The 21,539-nt window shown below is 48.2% G+C and overlaps 1 protein-coding gene across 2 annotated transcripts; it reads right to left on the bottom strand.

Moving 5' to 3' along the window:
* Positions 1-139: 139 nt before the first annotated feature.
* Positions 140-14,869, bottom strand: Pip4k2c (phosphatidylinositol-5-phosphate 4-kinase type 2 gamma). Of its 2 annotated transcripts, XM_052165275.1 has the most exons (11): positions 14,601-14,869; positions 12,022-12,119; positions 9,476-9,572; positions 8,751-8,894; positions 4,145-4,291; positions 3,957-3,995; positions 3,183-3,296; positions 2,588-2,855; positions 2,310-2,413; positions 2,124-2,223; positions 140-1,830 (listed from the first exon to the last, which is right to left on the bottom strand). In XM_052165275.1, exons 1-10 carry the CDS (start codon positions 14,772-14,774, stop codon positions 2,143-2,145), a joined length of 1,266 nt encoding a protein of 421 aa, XP_052021235.1. In that variant the 5' UTR covers positions 14,775-14,869; the 3' UTR covers positions 140-1,830; positions 2,124-2,142. The 2 variants fall into 2 exon arrangements, with proteins under 2 accessions (XP_052021235.1, XP_052021234.1); XM_052165274.1 differs by having other exon boundaries at positions 140-2,223.
* Between the last annotated feature and the right edge of the window lie 6,670 nt (positions 14,870-21,539).

The following is a 21,539-nucleotide window of genomic DNA, read 5'->3' as shown; positions in this document are numbered from 1 at the left end:
CACATACACTCAGGAGCGCAACACCTTGAAGGCCAGTATTCTTCAGTTGGTCTCTGTACCTCTTAAACACAGGATGGATTCCTCAGTTTTTAAAAACAACAACAACAACAACAACAACAAAAAAAAAAACTTCTGTGAATGATTTAGATCAAATAATTTATTTTATTGTGATATTGGGAGTAAATACGGATATTTTATTAACAAAACGAAATAGATGGAAAACAGAAGCAATAAATGAAGATGGCACTACTGCCCATGACCACAACCTCATGGTCAGAAACCCAGTTGTAAAGAACAGCTGCTGGTGTCACTTTATTGCATTCAACAGGGGGTTGGGGGGGGGAAGGTTGGTTGTGGGATGGGAGACCCGCCAGGCCCCTCCCACCCCGACTGGGCACACCTCTTGCTGCTTCCCTTGGTGCAGAGGGGTGGGCTTCTCCCTGAGGACCTCATGATCACACAGCAAAGCAGCTCCTCGCCCTCAGTGCCCACCCCCACCTCCAGAGCTCCAAGCTCCTCGGGGGTGAGGAACAGCAAGGACGAGTGTCTTGCTTCCAAAGGCTCCAGGCAGAGACAAAGACAATCTATCTCTTCTTAGCTTCGTTTTCCCCAAGATAGTCTCACGTTTCCTTGGCTGGCCCTAACCTGGCCGAGTAACTGAAGATGACCTGGAATGCCTGATCCTCCTTACCACCATTTATTTCCCAAGCCCGGGAGTCAGGTGCGCAGGTGGTGCTGGGGCGGACCCCAGAGTACACACTAGGCAAACACACTAGGCAAGCACACTACAACTCTGCTGCCATCTCCAGAGCTCAAGCCCAAATCTATTTTGAGTTTTCCTGAGACCAGGTCTCACTCAGTAGCCCAGGCTGGCCCCGACCTCTCTGGAGTAATTCTGACTCAGCCTCCTGGGTGCTGGGTTTATAGGCACGAGCTAGGTGAGCTACCTGCCATGCCTAGCGGCTCCTCTACATCCTGAGGATATCGTGCATTAATATTCAGCTATCTTTGGAGGGGACTGGGTAACTGAGTTATGGCTCTGACTCCTCTCTGGGGGTGGAGATGACAAAGAAGGCCATCTGTCCCCTGGGAGACACAGTAGCAGTGGAAGATGGGACAGAATAACAACTCCAACCAGAAAAGTGTTTTGAGAAGGAGGGAGGAAGTGCTGGGTGCACTCGTCCTGGAGATGGGGAGGTTCCCAGGCTCGACATCTCTATCCTCCTGAAACTATGGAGACAGACCAGATGGAGCTATTCCCCTCTGCTAGAAAGAAGCCCCAGGAGTGACTAGACAGGAAGAAAGGGTGTCACACAGGGAATGAACCCCACACTCCAACCTGTCCTCCTGGCCTCTGCTCCCCGCAAGGCACAGGGCGGGCAGCGCAGCCCGAGTCTCACACCTAAGCTCGGGCACTGCCGACCTCTAGGCTCCTGCAACCAGAGTGCTCACGGGAAGAGGTGGAGGTGGGATGGGTGGGAGAATGGAACAGTCGATGCGCGACAGGGACCTTCTCCATCCTCTGCATAGTCACAAAAGTCTGCTTAGGTCCTGCCTTGTGAGGTGCCAGCCTGCTGACCACTCCCCACCTGACCTCCAGGCCAGACTGTCCGTGTGTGAATGCCTGCACCCACATCTGGAGTGTCCTGAAAGCCCTCCGTTCTGGGGCTTCCCAGGAAGAAAGCACACCACAAAGCGGCCCATAAGGTATCAGCGAAATCCAGACATTCAGCTTCTCCACAGCAGAGCGCGTCCAGGGCAGCTGCTTGAGCCACGTCCACTGTCCAGTCAGGTCCCGAAGACGGCACACAACCCTACCCCCAGATCCTCCTATTCCATAGAAACAAGATGTTTTTTTAAAGATCAAGGCACTTAGGATCCTGAGTCGACAGTAACACTAATGAAGCAGGAGGGCTTCCTGGGGGCAAGGAGGGAGGGCAGAGAATGGACTAGGGGAGAAAGGACGGGGGACGTCTGGGGCGGGGAGACCCTACCCCCAGGACCAAGTTATTCGGATGGAAGGAGCCTGCAGTCTGAATTTAGGGAAGAAGAGAAGTAATGGCCAGATCCAGCTCCCCTAAGCCTCTCAGAACCCGCCACCTCCAACATAAAGCAGCAATCACCCTGGAGTCAGGCCGCCTCTTAGGCAAAGATGTTGGCGATAAAATCCAGGAATCGCTTAGCATACTGCTCAGGGTGGACAGTGGAGATCTCTGCCCCTGCCTGTGGGAAGAGAGCACTGTCAGAGGAGCACTTCTCCCCTCCCTCATCCCTCCTCTTCCCCTCTCTCCTCCTCCCCTCCCTCTCACCCCGTGCTTGACGGTCTTGGCCGCGTGAGCTGCTTTCTTCTTGGCATCGTACTGGGTCAGAATGTCGATGAGGCCCATGAAATACACCTCCTTCTGGGGGGCCCCTGGGGACAGAGGCCAGCGATGAGGACAGGGCACAACAGTGCCAACTCCTTTTCCCCAGAAGACAATTTTGTTGTGAAAAGCTAAGTAAGTGGTATGTCCACCCACCACCCTGGTCTCTGTCTCCCAAGGATCCCATCACCCCGCCCCGCTAACATTTCCAGGTTCTCTCTCACCCTCTGCACTCCGGATAGCATAGACGTCGATGAAGGACTCAAACTCTCCTGGGCCCAGGGGCCGGTGGGAATGAATGTAGCCTCCAATGCCCTCAGGCGAGGTGCCATAGGAGCCCACCAGAGCAGGAGGTCCAGTCAGGTTACAGTCCCCATCCCACTCTGACTCCTCCTCCCTCACGGGCCCCTCTTCCTCCGGTTCAGAGCCCCGGATGATGTCGTGGATGCCCAGCAGAAGGCTGTAGTCCATGATCTTCAGCTGCACTAGAAACTGAGAGCCACAGACAAGTCAGAAATCCACATCTCCACCAACTCCACCACCCATACATCTCCTTTCTTGGTTTCAGGGCCTCCTAGGTAAACTATAGAAACGGGTCATGGCGGACCACTGCACCAGTGCCCAAGTCCTGGAACCTAAAGCAGCCAGCCCCACCCACTCCTCAGCCACTGATGAGCCTAGGGGTTTGTCCTGGTTCACCCCAACCCTCCACTCAGAACCACCCGTGCCCCCAAACGAAGGCAAGAGAAACCTTGTACCACGAATGGAAGCGAGCGTTCTTTACGTCAGATGAGCGACAGCTCTAAGCGCCCTGCTCACCTCCACATCTCGCTTCAGCTTCTCCAGGAACACTTTCTTCTCCTCTTCACCAATGTACACTTTCTGGTTCTTGTTAAGGAAGTCCATATCCTTCAGTGTTGGCAGTTCTTTAACCTAGAATAGGAATACAGAAGTTTGGGGGATTCATCCCATATCAAGAGATCCCTGCCTCCACCCGGGCTCTCTCCACTTCAGAGGCCGTGAAGAGAGCAGAGGCCACATCTCCACCAGTTGCCTGGGCTCACACAGCCAGCTGTGCCTCAGACCACACCCACCACTGTCTGCTTAGGACAGCAGTCAATACCCTCCGCACAGTACTGACTTTACTTCCTTCCTCTTCAGTATAAACAGCTGCTGGAGCACAGGCGCCCAGGACGAGGTGTGGGAAATGAGCACGTGGCTCCGAGCGCCTGCCTGGTTCTTGCCTATCCCCAAACCTTCTGCACAGACCAGCCGGCCACAGACGAGCCTGCTGCCCCAGCGTCAGCAGTTTATCATCTAGTTCCCCTTCAGGAGTCTAAGGAAGCAGAAACATCTGGCAGCCAGTACCCAGTATGGAGAACTGCTTCTTCATCCTAAGGAGGCCCCTTCCATCCATCCATCCATCCATCCATCCATCCATCCATCCGTCCGTCCGTCCGTCCGTCCGTCCATCTGTCCATCCATTCATCCATCCATCTCTCTGTCTGTCCGTCCATCCATCCACCCACCCATCCATCCGTCTGTCCGTCCATCCGTCCATCCCTCACAGCTATCCCCTAAAGGGAATCCTACCTTTTCCTTATCGCTGGCTTCCCGGGACACCAGAGAGCCCTGTGAAGAGACCAGACACTAAGTGAGAAGCAGTGGCCAGAGGAGCATCCAGGTATCGCTCCTTTAGGTTACCCAGTGCCCTGCCAAGGCTACCCCTATTCTCAGGCCATGAGCAGTCTTTCCTTTAGCCCAGGTTATCCCGTTCTTACCTTGAGGTCATATTTTCTATGCACAGGAAGACGGTGACTAAACATATTGCGCATCACAAGCATGTAGCTGTCTTCGTTTTCTACGCTGACTCGGTACATGCCCAGGAACTGGGGCAGAAGTGTGTTGCCATGACACTTCACTATGTACTGGGGAAGAAAATGAAAGGGATAAGAAAGGCTGGCTGGGAGACACACAATCAGTGCAGAGACAGGAATGCAGGCGCTTCCAGCCCAGAGTCAGGCACAAGCCTCACACAGAGGCTGCAGTCATGAGACCACGCAGTGCAGACACCTCCCGGCTTCTGCCTGCAACCATCTTAACTTTAAGCTCCCTTTCCCGTTTCACCTTTTCATTTCTTCGTTTGCTGTTTGAAACTGAGTCCCACATAGCTAGGGCTGGTCTTGAACGCCTGATCTTCCTGTCTGCACTTTCGAAATGTTGGTTAGAGGAAAGAGCCACTTTACCCGGCTACCTTTATAATTGTTCAAGGACGGCAGGGTACTGTTATTATCGTCTTAAGCTCTGCACAAGGAAGTCACAGAGCCAGGGTTAAACTTGGACTTACTTCTCCTTGGTGGGCTGGGCTCCTGTACTATAAATGTCTATGAGGAGATCTGCAGTCAATTTGGATTGTTTTTTGCTTCAGAAGGTTTGTTTATGTATATGAGCACTCTATTTGCATGTGTGCCTGTGTGACAGAAGAGGGCATCAGATCCCACTATAGAAGGTTGGGAGTCACCAAGTGGGTGCCGGGAATTGAACTCAGGACCTCTGGAGGAGCAGCCAGTGTTCTTAACAGCTGAGCCATTTCTCTAGCCTTTGTTTTGCTTTTACTTTATTTATTTATTTATTTGTTTGTTTGTTTATTTATTGATTGATTGATTGAGATAGGTTTCCCAGTGTAGCCATGGCTGTCCTGGAACTCACTCGATACCTGCCTCTACCTCCCAGGCGCTGGGACTAAAGGCATGTACCACCACTACCAGGCTATTTAAATTTTTCAGTGGTTTTGTTTTGTCTTGATTTTGGTTTGGTTTTTTGAGACAAGGTTTTGACCAGGCCAGTCTTGAACTCACAGATCCCACCTTAAATTCAGAGATGCTAGAATTAAAGGTATGTGCCACCACACCCAGCAAAGACTTCTATTTTAAAATCTTTATTTATGGAACTGGAGAGATGAATCAGCGGATCAGCGGTTAAGAGCACTGACTGCTCTTCCAAAGGTCCTGAGTTCAAATCCCAGCAACCACATGGTGGCTCATAACTATCTGTGACAAGATCTGACTCCCTCTTCTGGAGTGTCTGAAGACAGCTACAGCGTACTCACATATAATAAATAGAATGTGTTCATGTGAATGCTCCAGGATAGGTCCTTTGGAGCCACCTGACATCACCTAGTGAGTGCTCTGAAGCAGCAGGTGCTCCTCAGCACTGAGCCGACTCTTTAGCCCGTGTCTGTTTTGTTTTCTGAGTTGGAGTCAGATGTTGCCAGACTGTCCTCTGATAACGCTGACTGAACACTTGGGGTGGAGAGATGGCCCTTCCAGAGGACTCAAGTGGCTCATAATCACGTGTGACTCCAGTTGCAGGAAATCTAAAGGTCTTTTCTGACCTCTTCAGACACCCAGCATGTACACAACAGACATTTGCCTGTCATACAGGCAGGCCAAACACCCGTACACGTGAAATATAACAATATTTTTATTGTTATATTATTAATTACTAGCAATAAAGCAAATTAACACTTGGTCTTCCTCACTCCACAGGAGCCTGGCTAGGAATTTGAATTTTCTTCTCCTTTTGACACAGGGTCTCAGGTAGCCCAGGCTGTAGTTGAGGATGACCCTGCACTTCTCACACTCCTGCGTGCTGGGGTTAGAGGCTTGTGCTGCCACACCTGGTTTACTTGGGGCTGGTTTTCATGCACACTACGCAAGTGCTCTACCAGGTAAACTACAGTCCAGCCCACTGTTTGAATTCCTCATCTGGGTATAGGAATACATGTCTGTAATTCCAGAACTTGACGGGTGGGCAGTTGAGGAGAGAGAGGTATAAATCCAAGGCCATCCTACCCTGGGTTTGATCCCCTTCAAATAGAACACTGTTCTTGGGCTGGGGATAGGGCCCAGCTGTCAGAAAGCCTGTGTGGTGGCCCACACCACACAATCCCAGCACTCAGGAGGTAGAGGTCATAGGATCTGAAGTCCGAGGTCATCCACGGCTACACAGTAAGTTCAGTGCTACCCTGGGCTATATGAGACCCTGTCTCAAACAAAAACAAAACTGTTCCCTGCCCACTTTTCTCAGAAGATAATCTTACAAAAGTAATCAACAGGGACCTGGAGAGATGGCTCAGTGGTTAAGAGTACTGGCTGCTCTTCCAGGGGACTCAGGTTTGATTCCCAGCACCCCTCACAACTGTCTGTGAACTCCAGTGCCAGGTGATCTGACTGACTCTTCTAGCCTCCAAGGTCACCAGGCACACATGTGGCACATGTCTGTGTGCAGGCACAACACCCATACACATACGCTCTGTTAATAAAGTAAGGAATAAGCCATTACTCTCAGAAACTGCAAATCACTGAAGTCCAACTCTCCGGCTGAGACCCAGTAGAGACTGCAGTCGCTGGGTCACTTCAGCTCTGCACTCGGTCCTGCTGACGCCTGCCCTCCTCCTGTCCCTTGTCCTTTACGGGATGTACCAAGGCATCGTCGGTCATCCAAACGCGCCGTCTACACTTAGGCTCCTTCTCAGCACCTTACTTGCTTCTTCAAGTTCGCTTTTTTGGTTTTTTGTTTGTTTGTTTGTTTGTTTTTTTGCTTTTCGAGACAGGGTTTCTCTGTATAGCCCTGGCTGTCCTGGAACTTACTCTGTAGACCAGGCTGGCCTTGAACTCAGAAATCCACCTGCCTCTCTGCCTCCAAAGTACTGGGATTACAGGCATGCACCACCACGCCCGGCTCAAATTTGTATTTTTAAGAAAGATTTTATTTCTTTTTACTTGTGTGTCTCTCTCTCCATAGTCTGCCTTCAAAACCATAGTGATTTTAAGTGGTGATAGTGGTTTTAGTGAGCACTTGCTGATGCAGAGCTCCTAATGTATTCTTCCTTCCTGGACTCTCCGTCTAGACCCCAGTCATCTCAGACATATGAAACAGAAACAGGACGAACTGGGAGGCCGTGTCCAGATCTGCACCATCTCCCTCCAGAGACCTCTTCCTTGTTCTGTTTCCCAGTCATCGATACTCGGAGGCTCCTTTGACTTGACCCTGGGTCTCCTCACAGGCCGCACAGCCTGGCTCTTCCACACCCTCCTCACTCTCACCAGCCCCGCAGCTCTGTCCGCGCCCTCTCCAACCCAAGCTCTCCACGCTGTCAGAGGGCTGGTCCGAGACTTACTTTCTGCCTTGTCTCTTCCTCTGTCTTTTGTTTATGGCACTGAGTACAGAACTTAGGGCCTTATACACGCAGAGTATGAGCTGTATGTCCAGCCCTGAGTTTCTAAATAGTATTTTCAGTTTCCTGAAAACTACCTTCAGGATAATGCCCAAATTTCTATTCAACTTATAGGCCCTTTCATTATCTGGTTCTAGCTTAAGTCTCCTGACACCACACCCCAGCTACACTAGGGTTCTTGCAGTGTCCTAGAACCCACCCCTTCATGGCTCTGTGCTCTAACAAGTACCACTTCCCTTTGCCTGGGAGTTTCTCTGCCACCTTGTGCACTGATTAACCTCTGCAGCCATAAGTGAGTGTCTCTAAGCAGCGGCTTGCTCAGCCCGGGGCCCACTGAAAGGATAAAATCAGCTCCTGGGGCTGTCCAGTCGCCACCACATGCCAGCGTGTGCGGCCATAAATGAGCACAGTAGATATCCACTTATCGAGACAGGGTTTCTCTGTGTATTCCCGGCTGTCCCGAACTCCCTCTGTGGATCCGCCTTCCTCTGCCTCCCCAGTGCTTAAGACCACCACACCCAGCTTAAAAATAAAAATTAAAAGATATTAGGGACGGGAGCCCTGGCTCAGCAGCTAAGAACAGCAGCTGCTCTTGCAGAGTCGTGGGTTCGTTCCCAGCACCTATACAGTCGCTTACAACTGCCCGTAACTACAGTTCCAAAGGAGCCAATGCCTCTTCAGGCCTCAGGGCAACCAGGCACACACATGGTGTACCAACATGCATGCAGACAAAACACCCATAAACATAAAAAGGTTTTAAATAAATGAATTTCTGAGGGTCTGAGGGCCCAGTGAGATGGCTCAGTGGCATGTATGCTACCAGTCATGGGAGCCTGGGTTTGATCCCTGGACCACACAGAGGAAGGATGATCAACTCCAGAAAGTTGTCCTCTGACCTCTGTGCTCATGCACACAAAACAAACAAATGCTTTTAGACGATGCGTGCCCAGTGGGAAACACACATCCCAGTCTCTGTTAAGCCAGACCTAAGCAGGCATGCGAACCCCTTCTGGTGTCACTGTACTTCCTAAGTGTTCAAGATGCGCAGTGCGTCTGAGGGAGAGACATGGCCCACGGCAAGGAGCAGGAAGGCTGTGGGCTGTGGCAGCTACACACACAGTGGGACAGCAGGGCTGGAGAGGCCTGACCTGGTGGTAGTTAGACAGGTTGCTGTGCATGTCCGCAATGTCCTCGCTGGACACTTCTTTGATGACCAGAGTTCGGTCATAGGAGATAAGGAAGCGACCATCACTGCCTTCGGTTTCGCTTGGGGGGCTTCGAGTGAGGGACACCTAGAGACAGACAAAGAACAGGCTAGAAGCACCTCTTTCCATCCTATAAAGATAGGTGGAGAAGGGCCAAACAAGCCTTTCTCAAAGAGGATGAAAGTCTGCAGGAGCCTGCTGAGAAGGCTCAGTGGGAAAGGGGTTCGCCCCCACACCTATGACTGGAACTAAATCTCTGGAACACACATGGTGGAAGAAAAGAATGACTTCCAGAGAGGTTTCCTGACTCCCACACGTGCACTTCCACTAAGCCTCCCAAACGCACAATAAGTAAATAACATACAGTAAAACCCGTGGAAGAGAGTCAGTGAGGGCTCCTAATTCGGTTACCACACATGACTGAGTGCAACTGCATGTCAACTCTAAATGTATGTACATGCTGCCCCACCACAACAGCTTGACTAGCTCCTCTGATACATTTTCAAAGATGCCCATGGCACCACACACACCACACAGGCAGGCACACACACACACACACAGACATGCACACACGTGACAGCATTACCCACAGCTCTCAATTCTCTAATCATGATGGCCAACAGACTCTGGTCGCCAGAGACTACCCTCACTCCGCAACAGACACTCACCAAGTAATCGTGATCATCGATGGCAAACCGATCTCGCAGGTTCCTGAAGACCTGGGGACAATACTCCTTGAACTTGAAATGGCTGGGAAGATTTTCTCTGAAATACAGGTTTTCAAGGTAAGAACTCAGTATTGCTCTACACTCACATGAAGCTTACCTGTTCATAAAGTACTTTTACACCATTGCCTGGTTTCACTCTCACAAGACCCCGTCAAGTATTTATCCTATTTATATGGTGGTGTGTGCTCAAACACTGGGGCCCATACTTTATGCTTTGAGACGAACTCAGAGCCCACCATTTCTAATAAGCTCACTGCCCGAATTTTCTCAAGATCCACTTCCTGCTGCCTGTCCAATGCTGGGATTACGGGGACACGTAGCCATAACCAGCTTCGTCCAGTTTACCAGGGACTCAGGTCTCAATGCTTGCCCTACAGACACTCTTCACTACTGACGCATCTCCCCAGCCCCAACTTCACTTGTTTTTGTTGCTTTAGTTGTTTTTTTTTTTTTTTTAAGATCTAATTATTTATTATAAGTACACTGTAGCTGTCTTCAGACACACCAGAAGAGGGCGTCAGATCTCGTTACAGATGGTTGTGAGCCACCATGTGGTTGCTGAGATTTGAACTCAGGGCCTCCAGAAGAGCAGTCAGTGCTCTTAACTGCTGAGCCATCTCTCCAGCCACCCCCCCCTTTTTTTTTAACGATTTATTTATTATACGTAAGTACACCGTAGCTGTCTTCAGGTTGCTTTTGTTTTTGAGACACGTTCTTATAGCCCAGGGTTAGCTCCAAAATGTTAATGCAGTAGGGGCTGGCCCTGAATCCTGATGGTCCAGCCTCAGCCTTTCACCACTTTGGACGGTACACATCATAGAGATGGAAAGTGTCTCAGAGTGACCGAGTGACCTGCCTAAGTCACACTGCTGGTCAATGGTGTGAATAAAGCAGGACTCGCTGTACATCCAAACAGTAGCATTCCTTAAATCCAAGCCCAATATAAAATATCCTAAAATGGCTGGGCAGTGGTAGCACACACCTTTAATCCCAGCACTGGGAGGCAGAGGCAGGCGGATCCCAGTGAGTTCAAGGCCAGCCTGATTGTTTACAGAGTGAGTTCCAGGATAGCCAGTGCTATACAGAAAGGAAAAAAAAAAACTGTCTCAAAAAAACCCAACCAACCTGTGGGCTGGAGAGATGGTTCAGTGACTAAGGGCACTGACTGCTCTTCCGAAGGTCCTGATTTCAAATCCCAGCAACCACATGGTGGCTCACAACCATCTGCAATGAGCTCTGACTCCCTCTTCCGGTGTGTCTGAAGATGGCTACAGTGTACTTCCATATAAATCTTTGGGCTGGAGCGAGGGGGGCCAGAGCTCTATTCCCAGCAACCACATGATGGCTCACGACCGTCTACACAGCTACAGGGTACTCATATACATAAAACAAATAAATAAATCTTAAAAAAAACCATAACAACCCCCCCAAATAAAATTGGCAGTATGTACTGGTATTTTGAATGTTATCATCTTGTATTAGAGGGGCTCTAGAGGTTGCAATGTTTTTGGTCACGGAATCCCTATCAGAAGCTAATGACAAAACTTCTCAATGTATTTACTTGATGGAACAGACTAGAAGAGAGGGAGCAGGTGTATATACAAGAATGTAGGTAACTTTGGAAATATTTAAATTTAAATTTTTAATTAATTAATTAATTAGCTGTTTATTTCTGAGACAGGGTCTTTCTATGTAGTCTACGAGGGCCAGTAGTTCGATATGCACACCAGGCTGCCAGGAACTCAAGAGATACATCCGCCTGCCTCTGCTTCCAATGCTGGGATTTTAAAGGTGTGCACCACCACACCCAAGCATCTATTCATTTGTGTGTGCGTGCGTGTGTGTGTGTGTGTGTGTGTGTGTGTGTGTGTGCTCACACATGTGCGTGGAGGTCAGGAGACAACTTGCAGAACCTGTTCACCTCATCCCACCATGTGTCCTAGAGACGGAACTCAGGTTGTCAAACATGGGAGTAACGACTCTTACCTGCTGAGGCATCTTGCTGGCCTTTAGATGGTTTTTTTGATTGTTTTTGTTTTTTCACAAAACTGTAATTTTGCATTTGACTTTTAAACCTAAACCCTTTAACCCATTTAAAAACTTACGATTATTTACTGTTCTGTTTTTTTGTTTTGTTTTGTTTTGTTTTTTGAGAAAGCGTCTCACTATGTAGCCCTGAATGGACTCAAAAAGATCTGCTTGACTCTTTCTCCTGAGTGTGGAGATTAAGGGCATGCTCCAACACTCCAGGCCTTGTTTCTTTTTCTTCCTTTGACTTGGGTTTGTGTGAGGGTGCGTGGCTGTGTGTACCACAAAGCTCATCTGCAAGTCAGAGGTCATCGTCGTGGCTTTCCACCATATGGGTGCTGGGTATTGAACCCTTCTCCCCGGGCTTGGTGGCAATCTCCCTACCCACTGAGCCACCTTGCCAGCCGGCCCTCTGCTGGTCTAGGTTACCATGAGAAGGGTGAGGAGCACTCACTCACCTATGGAAAAGGTGATTGTTGACCTTGATCTTGGAGCTGGCTTTGAAGTCATCTGGCAGCAGCATCACCGGGGGCGGGACCTGGCTGAGCTCATTGATCTGGAGAAGCACAAGGAGAAGGCCGTGAGAAGCCTGGTCTGGGTAAGAGTCGAGAGAGAGCAGCCCAGAGCTCCCTGAGGAGACTGGCTGCACATCTGCAGGAAGTGAGAGAAGGGCCCTACCCCATCTGCTGCCCAAGAACTGCTGTCAGCCACCCTCACACGGCTCCTCACACTCCCGCCCCCTTGGAACCTCATGCTCACAACAGCCACTTTATATTTGGCAAGCCTTGCAAGCAACTCGGGACTATTTTTAAAGCTGTGAGAAAATTCTAGAAGAAAAAAAAAAAAGAAAGAAAAAAAAAAAAGAAAGAAAAAGAAAGGAAAGAGTCCCAAAACAGTTGCATGCTTCGTTAGGGGAAAGAAAACGTATTTTTAAGGTGCAGAGCGTTAGTGGAGGTCGGAAGGGCTGACAGCAATGCAGAGTGAAACGTCCCTACTCTCTGAGCAGCTCCTTACTTAAGGACACTTCCAGATCACTCTGACCCAGTTCTCAGCAGTAGGTGCCACCTGCCTAGGCGGAGGTGGAGGGAGAAGGGCTGATCTCTGAGAAGACGAACACTTTAGGGTCTGCTCCTTCGGTGCAGGTCAGTCGACGTCAGGAAGGATGCCGGTGGGACGCAGGCTGCATAAGTTCCCTGGGTCCCCAAGCCTTGCAGCCCGCTAACTCTGGAGAGACTATTACCTGTCCTTTCTCATCTGGTACTACAGTGCGTGCGTGCGCACACAGACACACACACACACACACACACACACACACACACACACACACACACACACACATACACACACACACACACACACACACACACACACACACACACGCGTCTCTAACAGTACATCTGCACAGAACTTTAATCCCCAGCTTATATTAAGTCCCTCTCCCTAGCTTTGGGCTCTGCAAGGGCAAGGCCCCTTCTAATCGGCACCCTGCAGGTTCAACCGGTACAGTGTCTGGCACACAGCAGTCCTGAACCGCTTATTAAGTGAACAGACAAATGTCTGCTCTCGTTTGCTCACTTGACAAAGGCTACAGATTGCAGTCTAACCTAAATCCCACATGCTGCAGTGCACGCAGCTGCTCTCGTCCTCAGGAGAAAAGAGGACAGAACATATTCCTTCTGAGAGAAAGAAAAAAAAAGCAAAGCTCCTTGAGATTCCCAGCCTAAAATTCAGCTTTTCCTGCCCACTCCTCACCACCTGCTAAGCAAGCTGAATCATCGCTAAGACATATGTTCGAGGAGTTTCTCTGTTCTACACACTTGGGGTACATGTGTGCCGGCTGGAAAGCGGGGTGCTGACGCCTAAGTATTTTGCCTAAAGAGCGTGAGGCCAGCCTTACAGGTAATCCCTCCAGTTCTTACCAAAGGAAACCCCTCCCCTGTATGTACCTGCTCCACAGGGAAGGGGAAGTCACCTGGAAGGTGCTGAGGCAGCCTTATCTCCACTAGTCTGACCCACAGCAAGAGCCTTAAAAGGAATCCTCACTACAGATAACACCCCTGAAAGAGCAACCAAGGCAGAAGGGAGCTAACTGACCGCCAGCGGATGTTCCAATCAGAAAATAGGAATGTAACATTCTTCCTCACCCCCCTTACACCTCCACAACACATCATGTCTACAACCCAAAGTAGTTGATAACCAAAATAGTCCCTGTCATGCACAAGATCGCTGCATGCCTCCTACTCCCGATGGAAGGACAGAGAAAACCATCACTAGCTTTGGCTCCTCCACAAAATACTCAGGACAGGGGGTGTGCTGGGCCCATCGGACTTAGCTGCACCCTTCCAAACCCCTTCCGGCTTCTAAAGTCCACCAATAACGTCCTTGCAACCACAGGTCCTCAGTCTTTCCCTGGTTACAGATAAATCACTGCGGCCAACAAGGGGGACGCTGTTAAGCCTAAAGGCATATATAGCATTTCGACCTCAGTGAGTGCATCCCTAGGGTCAGAGAGTCAGGCACCTTCTCTGAAATGCTCAATCTCTGGAAGGGGCAAGCAGGGTTAGAAGATCTAAACAGCCTAGAGGCATGCCCTGAAAAAGACAAGGCTAGAAAGTGAAGCACTGGGTCTCGAAAGCAAGGAGGAGAGGAAATCAAACTACTTCTTTGGCCAGGCAGTAGTACCCAGACACGCTTCACGTACTGTCACACCCAGACCTCACCAATAACCCTTCAGAGCCACTCCCCTTAATGTCCCTCTGGCTGCAGCCGGATCCTGGCCAGTCCCTGTAGCCTGGGGCTGGACCTGACAGGAAGGAGTCAAGGAACAGAGCTGGATTTCAGGTGGGGGAAGATGGAACTCTAAGGGGAGGAGTAAAGGGTAGGGGGAGAGACAAGAGTCTACACCAGAAGCCAGCCCGGGAGACACCCGGGAATGGTGCGCTGGGAACCAGGCCGGGCGGGGGAGAGGCGGCAGCGCGAGGACCCAGGAGACCCTCAGGCCGAGGGTCAGAAGCCGGGAGTCCGGGCCGGTTCTTACCGAGTGGGCGACGCCCCACAGGAACACGCCCACCAGCGGGTCGGCGGCCCGGAACACCTTCACTTTCTGCTGCACGAAATGCTTCTTCTTGGTTTTGGAGGCGAAGCCGAATCCCGGACCGGGGCCTCCAGCTGCCGCGGGTGCGGTGGCGGGAGGGACGGAGGAGGACGCCATAGTCTCCCGCGCACCCGAGCGAGTGGAAGCGGGAGCTGGCCGCAACTCCAAAGCCCGACCCGGAAGCGGTGCTCACCTGCGCAGCCGTCACGTGACCGGAGGCCCGCCCTCCGGCGCGCGAACGGGGCGGGGCGGGGCCGGCCAGGCTGGCTCCTCCCCCTCGGCTGCGCGGCGGTCACCTGGCGCGGGCTGCGCTCGCGTGGGTGCGGGGTTGGTGCTGTGCAGGGCCGAGCTTCCGTCGCTTCCGGTTCTGTCCAGTTCCCAGAGAATGAACTCTGGCCAGAGACGAACGCTGAGGCTCTGAAACCGGTCTCCTTGCCTAGTCCAGGCTGGCTTCTAACTTGCTACCCGCCCCCTTGGGATTCTCATACCAAGTCTGGGTATTACGGAAGTGTAGCTTAGTCCTCCGTGAAGTTGGGGTTGCTAAGTAGGGGACACGACACATTTAAATATATATATTTAATTGTTTTGTGTATATAGGTGTTTTGCTGGTACGATGTAAGTGCAGTGCCCCGGAGGCCGGAGGAGGGCGTCGGATCCTCCGAAATGGGGTTGTGAGTGGTTGTGGACCACCCTCTGGGTGCTGGGAGTCGGACATGGTCCTCAGGAAGAGCAGCTAGTGCTCTTAACCGCTAAGTCATCTCTTCATCTCCTGGAAATATGAAATGTTTGGTCATGGGCCCAAGTTTCTTTTGAATTCGTTCATTAATTCATCTATTCAACAAGTGTTTACTGAGAAAATAATTTGAAGCCACTACCGTTTTGAGGCTGATTCTCCTCTGGTTGAAGCAAAGGAAAAATTCCACCCTAGAGGAATTAGGTCTAATGACACGGACTAGCCAAGAAGAAGGCTGCAGTATTAAGAGATAAGGACTGCGCTAAAGCTGTGTGCTGAACAGTGATAATCATTAAGGGAAGTGTAATTGGTCAGGGTGCCTTCCAAGAGGCAACCCCAGCCAGGTGACAACAGCGCGGCCAAGGGGCGGAGCCAGCCTCTCTACTGGGCTTAGAAAGCTAATTCCAGCTGGGTTTGGTGGTGTATGGCCTTTAATCTGCAGAGGAAGCAGATCTTCAGTTCCAGGCCAGTCTGGTCTACAGAGCAAGTTCCAGGACAGCCAGGGGTTACACAAAGAAACCTTGTCTGGAAAAAACCAAAATAAATTGATAGAAAGGTTAGTTCAGAGCAAGGTGTTAAAAGGTTTCCTAGGCAGAGAACAGGGCACAGAGACGAAGTCCAAAAGGAGCCTAGTTTGCCTAGGTTGTAGGTAGTAAGGTGACTGTGGGCTCAAAGCAAGTTGGTAAAAACATGAGGTTAGAGATGGGAAGTGGGCACAGGAGACCCTCTTTGCTTTGCCCTGCTAGTATGTTTATTCAGACATTCCAGTGGATAACGAACATTGCCAAAATCTGTGTACTGTGAGCTAACCGTCAGTACATGGACTGAAATGGTATCTACAGGCACACGGTTTGAGGCCGGAAGTGTCCCTCAGTGCTACAGTGTTTGGCTAGCATGTGCAAGACCTGAGGCTCAGTCCCCAGTTCCACAATAAATAAAGAAGCACATGACTAAATAAAAATAGCTCAAGGTCAATTTGGAAAATTCAGCGATGATGTGAGCTTTGAAGGAAAGAAGGATAAAAGTTTTGAAGGAAAGTCCCAGGCTGTGGCTACACTGAGAGGTTGTGGTGACTGGGAAAGTGCTGTGAATAGCCCTAGGCTTGCTTTTTGTTTTTTCGAGACAGGGTTTCTCTGTGTAGCCCTGGCTGTCCTGGAACTCACTCTGTAGACCAGGCTGGCCTCGAACTCAGAAATCTGCCTGCCTCTGCCTTCCAAGTGCTGAGATTAAAGGCGTCGCAACCACCGCCTGGCCCTGGGCTTGGTTTTTTATGCTAATTCGACTCCTGGAAGGGGCAGCAGACTAGGGGTTAATCATGTATACAGGTGCCCTGTGAGACCTTCTCCCCACCTTAACTCTTCAAATAAAGGCTAGAGCCAATGATAGGGCAGCAGGAAGGGGGAGGAGCTGAGAGTTTGGGGGAGGAGAAAAGGATGTGGGGGGGGAAGGGGGAGGAGCTACAGAGGATGGAAGGAGAGGATGGAGAAGTGGCCTGGAGAAACCGCAAGTTCTATGGGATAACATAGCTAGGAATAGAGTAGTGTAGTGGGAGATTTGCCCAATCTAGGTGTATAGCTTGCATTGATATTGAATGAGTTGAGATTTCTTTTACCAGGTAATTGGGTTGGGAAAATACCTCAACAAAATGGCGCCCAATTTATTACTTAGAACTTAACATAGCTGAGATAAAAATTTCACTGCCCCCCCCCCAAGCCCCGAATACTGCTTGGACAGCTATATAGGCTACAGCAGTATGGATTGGAGGCCTACAGGGAACAGCAGAGAGGCCCCTCCCTGAGAATAAATCGGGAGACAAAGGTACAAAGGGTTCCGGACCAAGTAATTCATTGATATAAAAGAGATATATAACATCTTGATACTTAAAGATGAGAAAAACAATAAATGTCTTTTTGGCTTTATGTGATAATATTTTGAATGGTTTGACAGGGATGAATTTAGAGGAAAAAGTCACCTTATTTACTGGTATTGCAATACTTATTCTCTTGATTTACTATGTCCTCTCAAAAGACAGGGCCCTAGACAAAAAATTCCTTGCCTTAGTAAAGAGATTACAGACAGCTAGGTCTACACAGAGAAGCCCTGTCTCAAAAAAACCGAATCCAAAAAACCAAAAAAGAAAGAAAGAAAGAAAGAAAGAAAGAAAGAAAGAAAGAAAGAAAGAAAGAAAGAAAAGACGCTAGAACAAAGGATGCAGCAGCTCACAGACTGAGCAGCAGAGAGAGAATAATGAGGTTTGGAAGCTAGACTTGGAGAATAACCTTTTCAAATTAATCAATCAAAATAAAATGGACAGCAGACTATCAGAACTGCAATATAAAGAAAAGAGCAAAATGTGGAGGCAGAACCTTGAACAGAAAATACAGGAACTCAAGGAACAGGAAGAGTGACAAAAGAAGAAATATGAAGTGTGGACACAGACCTTAAGGGAGGAATTTAAAATTTCAATTAAGGAAAATACTCAGGTAGAGACAGAAGATAAAAGTAGAGAAAGCCAACCAAAGGTTTTTAGAAAACAAACTTTAGTCTATCCAGTCAATATAGAAAAAAGACCTCCAGATGATGATCATCCAGAGGGTTATCAGGAATTCAAATGGCAACCTGTGGATGTGTTAGAGCTGAGAAAATTTAAGGAAAGTGTCACTAATTTTGGTGTGCATTCGCCATATGTAAAGCAAATCCTGACTTCTTGGGCTATTAAAAATAGAATAATCCCCAGGACTGGAAGGATATGGCGAGAGCAAGACTAGAACTGCTGCTAATGGGTTCTACTGCTAATGGGAGCTACTGCCAACAGTGGGTAGCATGGTGGAGAGATGGGGCAAGGGAGATAGCACGACAAAATAGAGCCAGGGGTAGAGAGATTTCCACAGACCGACTGCGTGGTGAGGGTTGCTTTGCTGTAGCAGAGGTGCAGGGTGTATATGACGAAGAAACTCTAGCCTTGGATTGTCAGCTTTAAAGGCCTGCGGCAAAGTTGCAAAATCAGGGAAAAGACTTGAACCATTTACTCAAGTCATACAAGGTCCACAAGAAACCTTCCCTGACTTTTTACAAAGACTAACCTCAGCTGTGAAAAGGGGTATATCAGATTCCACAGCACGGAAGGCAATGATTGAGTCTTTAGCTTCTGAGAATGTGAATACTGAATGCAAGGCCAATTAAGGACCCTTAAAGATTTTCCGAAGCTACTGGGAGATATCAACTGGATGCAGCCTGCGATTGCTTGGCCACTCAAGAACTAAGCTATTTATTTCAAACCATACAAGGTGATAAGGATTTAAATAGTCCAAGGAAACTATCAGCTGAGGCTGAGAAGTTTACTTTGGTAGAAAGGAAATTGCAGGATACACATCTAGATCGTGTTGATCCAAAGATGGCCTGCATCTTAGTTATCTTACTTTCTACTCATTCCCCTACAGGAATTCTTTTGCAGAGGGAAGATTATATCTTAGAATGGATATTTTTAGCACATAAACAGTGCAAGAAATTTAAAACCTACATTGAGAAAGTCTCTGAATTGATACTTAAAGGAAAAATGAGACTTTGACAATTAGTCGGAATGGATCCAGCTGAAATTGTGGTACCTTTTGCTAACACAGAAATTGTCTCACTATGAGCACAAGATGCATTGGCAAAGAGCATGCAGAAACTTTTTGGGAGAGATTAACAACAGATACCCTAAAAGAAGGCGGCTTCAGTTCATAAAAAGAACTTATTGGATTCTCCCTCAAATTATAAAGAAAACTCCAGTATCTGGAGCCCTTACATTTTACATTGATGCCAGTAAATCAGGAAAGGCAGGATATAAATCAGAAGATGTGAGTAAGATGGCTGAGAGTCCCTATAAGTCAGTTCAAAAATCTGAATTATATGCAATAATCATGGTGTTGTCAGATTTTCAAGAGTCTCTTAATATAGTAACTGATTCTCAATATGCAGAAGGGGTTGTGTTACACATATAGACTGCTGAACTTATACAGGATGATTCTGAACTGACTTCTTATTTATTCAGCTTTAACAAATAATCAGAAATAGGAGTTATCCACTATATACAACACACATAAGCTCCCAGGTAGGTCTGCCACGCCCTCTGACACAAGGTAATAATGAAATTGACCAACTGCTGACAGGAAGTGTACTAGAGGCTTCAGAATTCCATAAAAAACACCATGTTAACACCAAAGATTTAAAGAAAGAATTCCCTCTCACTTGGCAACAAGCCAAGGAAATTGTGATGCAATGCCCCACTTGCTCATTATATAACCAGACTCCATTGCCTATGGGAACTAACCCTAAGGGTACCCAAAGAAATGACATTTGGCAAATGAATGTGTTCCATTTTACAGAGTTTGGCAAACTGGAACATGTGCACTATACTGCAGACACATATTCAGGATTTCAAGGGCAACTGCATTACCATCAGAAAAGGCTGATTCTGTAGTTACACACTTGTTAGAAGTTATGGCCATAAAACAAAACAAAAAGCCGGGCAGTGGTGGCACACGCCTTTAATCCCAGCACTTGGGAGGCAGAGGCAGGTGGATTTCTGAGTTTGAGGCCAGCCTGGTCTACAGAGTGAGTTCCAGGACAGCCAGGACTACACAGAGAAACCCTGTCTCAAAAAAAAAAAAAAAAAAAAAACCAGCAACAACAACAACAAAAACAACAACAACAAAAAAAAAACCCAAGAAGTTATGGCTATTATGGGAATACCAGCACAAATTAAAATGGACAATGGGCTGGAGTATATCTCTAATAAGATGAAGCAGTTTTTTAAATATATAATATAAAATATGTTAAAGGCATACCACACAATCCTACAGGACAAGCAATTGTGGAAAGATTCAATCGAACTCTAAAGGAGATGCTTAATAGGGAAAAAAGGGTCAACAAGAACCCACAAGGATAGATTACATAGTGCTTTATTAGCCTTAAATTTTTTAAATGCTAATGAACAAAACACCACAGCTACTGAAAGACATTAGATTGTGGAAAGAACTATTGAACTAAGTCAGCCTGTTTACATTAATGATATTCTGACATCAGAATGGAGAATGGGAAATGTGCTATTCTGGGGGAGGGGATATGCCTATGTTTCCACAGGAAAATAATAGCTGTTGGTTCCTTCCAAGTTGATAAAAATCAGACATGACAAAGGGAGACCTCCTGAAGACCTTGGCGACAGAGCAGAAAAGGGAGACTAACACAATCAACAAAATAGGTGATGTATATTTGGTGATGTTTATGTCTCTGTATATGGAGACAGCTCTGGAACCAGCTGAGACTAAGATGTTTATACACAGCCAATAACACTTATTGGGTACAGATTTCTAATGGCTTGTTATTACATACCATCCTTTACCAGGTCATGTATACAAAGTTACATTGTAGTTTGACTATGTGATCAAGTTAACCTGAGGAAAATCAGTCATCTTTCTTTATTGATCTTCATTGGCCAATCTGTACACACTTCATGCACCATGTGAATGTCTTTACAGAACTACATGTTGCTTTTAAGTTTTGTATATTACAGGATGAAAGAAGAGAAAGACAGCCCTGGAAAGATCCACACTCTGGGATGCTGAGATTCTGGGGCCTTCCATTCCAGCTTTGTGCTTGACTCTACAACTACATCAAAGCTGATTCTTTGAAGGATTTGCTTCTGGAACTTTACTTGCCTATCCAGCCTTTCAGAATGTCATGGTTGCCGGGCAGTGGTGGTACATGCCTTTAATGCCAGCACTTGAGAGACAGAAGCAGGCAGATTTCTGAGTTCAAGGCCAGCCAGGACTGCACAGAGAAACCCTGTCTCCAAAAACCAAAACAAAACAAAAAACCAAAAACAAAAAACCCCAGAATGTCATAGTCAAGATGTCAGCTGAGCAATGAACTTTCTCAGCACATAATGACCGGAAGACAAATAATGCCAGCTAGCTCTCCTTTGACAAGCCAATTTTCCTATTTCCCTTTGGGCCCCCATATGGGAATTCTTCACCCCAGTTCAGCTGGAAGCAGACAGAAGACAATCATCATCCCAGTTCCTCATGTGGGGTGGATGGTTCTGGTTATTTTAGGAATTATAGATACGTTGTCATTTTAGGGATACTTTACAAATGTAGCTTTGGACA

This window comes from Apodemus sylvaticus, chromosome 20 (genome assembly GCF_947179515.1).
Source record: "Apodemus sylvaticus chromosome 20, mApoSyl1.1, whole genome shotgun sequence".
Taxonomy (NCBI): Eukaryota; Metazoa; Chordata; class Mammalia; order Rodentia; family Muridae; genus Apodemus; species Apodemus sylvaticus.
This window is presented reverse-complemented; position numbering and strand designations above follow the sequence as displayed.